This window comes from Arachis ipaensis, chromosome B02 (assembly GCF_000816755.2).
Source record: "Arachis ipaensis cultivar K30076 chromosome B02, Araip1.1, whole genome shotgun sequence".
In the NCBI taxonomy this organism is placed as follows: Eukaryota; Viridiplantae; Streptophyta; class Magnoliopsida; order Fabales; family Fabaceae; genus Arachis; species Arachis ipaensis.
This window is the reverse complement of record NC_029786.2, coordinates 96,215,243-96,222,487: the sequence shown is the minus strand read 5'-3', so window position 1 is coordinate 96,222,487 and position 7,245 is coordinate 96,215,243. Positions and strand designations below refer to the sequence as shown.

Sequence of the window (7,245 nt, the reverse complement as noted above, 5' to 3'; positions counted from 1 at the left end):
TTCACACTTTTAATTTAAATATTACTAGCTAATTAATGACAAAAAATAATAAATTTTACTTACCTTCTAGTATTACTCAATGTATATGAACTATTAGTATTCAATTTAGTCGTGTGTTTTTTATTTAGGGTTGAACTTTCCTTCGTACTATTCATTTTAATAACAAAAAACATATTAATATATATTTATTTTATATTGTTTTATCGAATTTTTATTAATTTCGTAAAAAAAGAAATCGAAGCTTAAATAGACAACAAGAATAATTATGTCTCTAATAATTTTTAAATAATGTTTGATTTTTTTTCTTTTATTTGTTCTATGTTACTTTTTATTTTTAAAATTTACTAAGCATTAAAATTTAAACTTTTTGAATATAAAACTGAAATGATGTAAATAATTATATAATTATAATGATTATTGAAATATATTTTGATTAAACTGGCTGAAAATATATTTAAATCTTCAAAAATGAAATTATATCTAAACATCTGAAAAAAAAAATCATTTTCTATAATAGAATTCATTAGATGGGTCAATATATAATAGTGTGCATGTACTACTATATATGACAGGCTGGTACATAGTTGACAGAGTTTGACCATTGAATTCTATTTCGACGTAGACATGGCACCTACGCGCCATCGCTTTCACTTGGCCAGTCGTGGTCCTCACGCGTCATCTTATATGAATCTAACATAATATATAGTAGACAATTTCCGTTATTAATATGTAGGGTTTTATAAATCTATAAATTCATTAGTAAAATCTCAACTTGTTGATAAATGCCTTTGTGAATGTCAAAATTGTGTGTTGGAAAAACACTAATTAGGGGTGTCTGTGTATATAAAGCATTAGAGGAAAAGAAAGGAAAAGTCCTAGAAGTGTTTTAAGGTGTTTAGAATTTTTAATTTCTCATAAGAAAAATTCAAAAAAAAAAAAAACATAAAAAAAGAATGAAAAAGAAACCATAAATAACTAAGCTAAAAGAAAAATTGAGAAGAACGAAAAAGTATTAATAAGCAATAATGAAAGAAGAATGAAAGAGTAGATGGGAAAAAGAAAAGAACCTGAGGTAGAAGATGAAAAAGGGAAGAAGAAGTAGTAATTGGTAGTAAAAAGGAATAAAGAAGAAAGAAGGAAGAAGAAAGAAAGAAGAATAAGGATGGAAAGAGTATCATATAACATTATTCTTTAAAGAAAATATGAAACGCTTGAGTTTCTATCTTATATAAACAATTGTTTTCATTTGGTTAAAGCATTGTTAATTGAATCCTGAATGTCACACGCTAAACTCGTGTACGGAATAATGATACTACCAAAATTTATTAGAGATAAAAATATAAACAAGATTAAAATGTAATTACCTCCCCCCCATTTGAGTGAACATAATTTATAAAATAAATTTTATGTGGAACTGTTTTGTCGATTTTTAACAAATCGATAGTGGTTTGATATCTAGTAGTCTAGGAGCGAAACATACTCCTCTGTGCGAGTACCAGTTTTTTAGAAGTGTATCAAAGCGTCTTCGATTAGACCAATATTAAAAATAAAAATAAAGTAAATCTGTAAATTAATAAATAAGACTTAAAAATTAAAGTTTTGAAAACTAAATAATAATAAAAAGAAAGGTTTGCAATGAAATTAAAGGAAAACAATAAAATGCCTTCGATTGGATCAAATGACTTCAACATAAAAGATTTAAATACAGAAGGATAAATTGAATAATGAAAGTAAAGAATACTTGGTAAATAAAATTAATTGAAATGTTAAGTTTACAAAAAAAAAAAAAATTGAAAGAAAGAAGAAGATGGAAGGAACCCTACAGAAAATGTAACTCGATCGCAAACTTAGAAATTCGTTGGGATGTGAGAGTGCTAGAGTGTTTTTTCTGAGTAAAAGTTCCAACCCTTAATCCCTAACGCTTCCTAGTATTTATAAGCTGTCTTACATAACGGGTAATTAAGTTACAGTTAATTACAATTGAATGAAAAAATTACACAATCACTCTTGGTAACCGTTCCCGCTGCGTGATTGTAGATATTTCCCATGTTTTCCTCGTGTGATAGAGGCCACGAACCTTCCCGTTTCCACAACTATTCGACCAGCTTTTCGAAGGCTTCACTTAATTTCTCGAATCGAGTCTCCTATTTGATTTAACTTATTCGATCAACAAAACAATCGAAATCCAATCAGCGTTGAATACCTCCAGCTTCATACTCACGCGCGCGTCTTCTCGAGAAACTACACTTGACTCTTTTAGATTCAATTCATTTATATCGAAAATATTTTTTCGATCAACAAATTGCCCCTTGGATTAATGTGATTGTTTTCGATAATATTATCGACAAATAAAGCACTTAATCCAAAAGACGTCAGTTTTTTCAAATCAGTAATAATTGTCATTTAAACCCCATTACCATTGATTCACTCGACACGTCTCCCGAGACTTACGCTTCCTCTCTCTACCACTTTATCTTCCCCACGAAGTTACCTCTATTCGCATCCCCTTCTGCAGTAACGGCTACAGTGATACTTTAAATTGATCACTACTCTCTCCTTTATTCAAATTTCTTGAATCTTCATCATTCTCTGAGTTTCCTCTACACCGAAAAGCTCTTCACAAAATCTTTAACCTTTATTCCCTTTTTACTCTTCTTGATAATGGCTAGTTCTTCCTCACAAGCTGCCACCTAAGATAAGGGCAAAGGCCCCAGAACAACACCGCCATCTCCACCGGCCCTTCGCATTCTCAATCAAGTCAATGATGAAGTCATTGACGATCCCCATTTGCCAACTAATGACACCAGAATTCTAATACCATTCACCATTGGTGCGGATACACACTACTTCCTTGGACCGATTGAGTCTCTGGAGAGGGCAAATAAAAAACTCTCTTTCTTTCCAAGTGCTGAAGGGGAAGATTTACTGATAAACCAATCCTTTAACATCTCCCATTTTATCAACCAAAAATCCTTCAAGAACAATCCGAAGATTAATCCTCATGGATACGATTTTACAGCTTGGTACCGACGTCTTGAACCTACCAAAAGTGCTGACTGGAAAGCTTTAGGCATCCACGAACTACTAAGACTTTCCCACTTCTCACTTACCACATACCCTTGGATGATCGGGGCTGTGACCTATTTCTGGAATAGAACAACCAACAACTTCCACCTTTCATGTGGAATGATCGGAATGTCTCTTCTGGACGTGGCTGCTATTACAGGGTCCCCAATCAATTCTCTAGACTGTACTCCTGACATGCAGTCGAAGCGTCAGTACAATGTGGTTTTAACCAGTTCTTACAGTGACTTTATCGCCCATAACATGGGTGCAGAAGGTACGAAAATCACTGAAAATGAACATGTTGCCTTCCTATTTTATTGATTAAATGCCATCCTATTCTGTTCTCGAAGTGTCCAAATGTCGAAATTTTACCTTCCTTTAGCCGTTCTTCTCCACGAAGGAAAAACTCTCAATCTGGCCAAGCTTCTTCTAGGACATATTTTCGAAGAACTTGGTCAATTTGTTTGTGACCTTCGAGACAACAAGATCATCAGTACAGGGGCCCTCTATGGCTTCTTCAACTATGGCTTAATGCCGTTTTTGAAAATTTCATGACAAAGTCTGAAGGCGGTAGTACTGATAAGCAGTACATTGATGGTTTTCGATTGTCTGTATTCAAGCCCAATTTTCCAGACACCGAATCAGATGAAGATAGATTTTGGGCTGTTTTCTCTCTTTTCCATACTTGTAAAGATTTCGACAATGACTAACTCAATTTTACTCCTTTCTTGCGTCACAATCGTGGTCCTGCTTGGTTGGAATGTTTGCTCTTCCCTGATACAAATGAAGCAAATAAACTTGCAAATCGAAGTTGGGCGAACATGTTGGCTGTACAAGTAATACCAATAGGGCTACCTTTACATAAGAAAGAAAGGTTCAAAATTACCATGTATGCTCCACATTTGATAGCCAGACAATTGGGATTTTTTCAAGCCATCCCAACGCCACAACCTCGAAATGATGATCCTTTCTACCACATTACTTTGACTACTCAAGAGGAATTTAATTCTTGCCTCTTAAAGAATCAACAGCGCAGGGACCGTTTCAATTTCGTGGTGTACGATCGCAGCTTCTATATTACCAAATTCTGTTTTGAATGGTGGGCTACTTACTACTCTGGATACACCCGTACCTTGGAAAAAATTCAACAAACTGCAATTCAAACTACCCCTGTTGTTGAGAGTTCTCCAAAAAGAACTCACAAAAGGAAGGCTGAGACTGCTCGACCACCACCATCCAAAAGTAGAAGAACTCCTACCAAAACTTCTCGAAAGGTAATAATTTTACAACTTCCCTTTTTAACTTAGGATGTACCTCGATTCATATTTCCTTAACCATTCTCAATTCTGAATTTCCTATCAGTTGATACTACAATCATCAACTGAGAGTTCTGAAGAAAGTGAACCGACCAACAAGGACACTCTCGCTGCCTCCTCTCAATCGGAAGACGAAGCCGATTCCGACTCTGGTTCTCAGTCAATACGAACATCCAGACTCCCTCAGGTAATACAATTATTACTACACATACTTTACTTAATTTAAAATAAAGTTTACACTTATAACTGTGTACCTTCTGTTCTAGCCTGTCAATGTTACCCACTCGACTTCAACTGTTGGGATTCTTGATCAATCAATTCTGCCACAACAACATGGTCAAGAACAATCTACATCACATGACTCCATTCAATTCTCAGGACCCGTTCAACCAATTCCAGCCTCTTTTCCACCTATTTTTCATACAACACAGGTAATTAATTTAACAGCAAATCCCTTGCAACACTCTCCAGAAGAAACCCATAGACTTGAAACAACTTCACCAAACGGTCAAACTGTCCTAATTGAAGAGAACCAAGCGGTCCCAGACTCCGATTCTGCTTCTAAGGCTGCTAACACCACCAATTCAGATTCTTCTCGATCCAAGATTTTAGAGACCCTTCCAGAGTTGCAACATGATCCTTCACTCCAGACCCCTCCGGGACCAAAACCAGGGACATCGAATGTTCCTACCACTCCAACTAGTGCTACCTTGGATGACTTGCTTTTTGTTATGAATAAAGTTATCCAAGAAAACAAAGTGCCAGTACCTGTACCAGCAATCTCAAGGCCTGCTACATCAAGGCCTCCAATCGAATTAGAACCTGACACTCGGGAACAACTTCGATCATTCATCAAACTCTTGGATCATCCACCTACCACATGGGTTAATGACCCAATTCTCAACAAACTCTTGGAAGATTGTTTGAATTCCTCTTTTGAATTCCCAACCAACACACCATATTCTGCTTCAATCCAAGAATTTAGACAACTTCTTAATGATAGCGTTGCATCTCAGTTTCAACTCCAAGAAACTGAAAATGAAGAAGCCACAGCCAAATCTAAAATAGAAAATTGTCTTGCAACTGCTCAACCAATCCAGGCCTCTCGTGAGGAGTTTGATCTGAGGATTTCCCATGCTATTTCTGTTCAGGCTTTTCATGATCAAGAAGAAGCAAGACTCGAAGCAGAATTGGCTCAGATTCAGGAACAACTTGCTATCATACGCCAAAATCGAGCCACCATAGCCAAACCTCTGGCTGCAGCCCAACAAGAGCAACATCTCCTTATCCAGAAACTTGTCTCAATTGACATCGAGCGGAGAGAATATGAAAAACAACTTGAGAAAATCCAAGCTGACAAATTCAAGCAGATTGAAATGCTTTCAATTCTGAAAAATAAAAGGACAAAGTTGGGCTCCAATTTGGCAAAACTATTGATATCTTGAACTTCTTTTTATTTTTTATTTTATTCTTGTAATGATTTCTACCTTTTCTGAACTTATGCATGCTAAATTTCTATATTCGCCAGCAATAGAAATGTTTCAGATAGTTCCCATTAATCGAATTAATGATTTTCCCTGATTCGATATCTTTAACTTGATAGGCATTTTCAGAATATATCCCTATCACTTGAAAGGGACCTTCCTAACTATGGGACCACTTACCCAAGAATCTTGATTTCTTTTCCATCGGTAAAATGACTTTCAAAACTAACTCACCTATCTTGAAAGATTTCTCCTTAATTCGACGATTATAACTTCGAGCAACACTTTCTTTTTGTCGAATTACATTATCAAGTGCCAAGATTCGCTCTGAGTCTAACTCATTTAACTCATCAAATATTGCATTCCAATAATCATCGACTGTCAAATCATTCTGTTTTGATACTCTTAAAGTATTCAAATTAATTTCTAATGGTAACACTGCATCATGGTCATACACCAATTCATAAGGTGAAGTCCCTATCGAACCTCTTGGTGAATTTCGATAAGCCCATAATACTTGACTTAAAGTCTCATGCCATATTCGAGGTTTATTCTCGATATGCTTTTTAATCAAGCCAATCAATATCTTATTTGCTGCCTCTACTTGCCCATTAGCCTGTGCATAATAGGGAGTTGAAGTAACCATATTAATGTTCCTTGAAGCCGCAAAATTTTTAATTCGCTGGCCAGTAAACATAGTTCCTTGGTCAGTACTTAACGTCGGAGGAATTCCAAATTGATGGATAATATTTTTCCTCGACAAAGTCAGTTATCTCACTTTGACCAACTTCTACTAAGGAAACTGCTTCAACCTATTTTGTGAAATAATCAATAGCCACTAAAATAAATTTGTGCTTCTTCGATGAAGGAGGATGAATCAACCCAATTAGATCTAAAACCCAACCTCTAAATGGCCATGGCTTTATAATCGAATGCAATTCAACTGCTGGAATCTGTTGTATTGAACCATGTCTCTGACATTCTTGACATGCTTTTGCATAATCAATACAATCTTTTATCATAGATGACCAGTATACGTTATTGCGACATAACACCCATCTCATTTTCTTTCCTGCCTGATGAGCACCACATATTCCATTATGAACTTCACCCAAAGCAGTATTCTGATCTTCTCGACTTAAGCATCTTAACAAACTCCCATCGATCCCTTTTTTGTACAACTCATCGGCCATTAAGACGAAATTTATTGCCCATAATTTTTCTTTTCTGTCGACTGCAGTATTGGAATCTTTCAAGTATCGAGCAATGGGTTTCTCCAATCAAAATCCTCCCACTCATCCATACACAACACTTCTCTTTCATTTGCTGGTACTAAAATTTGATGGATACTAAATAATTTCTTAACAGTTTTCGGACCA

At 35.5% G+C, this 7,245-nt stretch overlaps 1 protein-coding gene across 1 annotated transcript; it reads right to left on the bottom strand.

Moving 5' to 3' along the window:
• On the bottom strand, positions 6,027 to 6,512 carry LOC107627736. Its single transcript, XM_016330557.1, has one exon. The coding sequence runs from the start codon at positions 6,510 to 6,512 to the stop codon at positions 6,027 to 6,029; it is 486 nt and encodes a 161-aa protein (XP_016186043.1).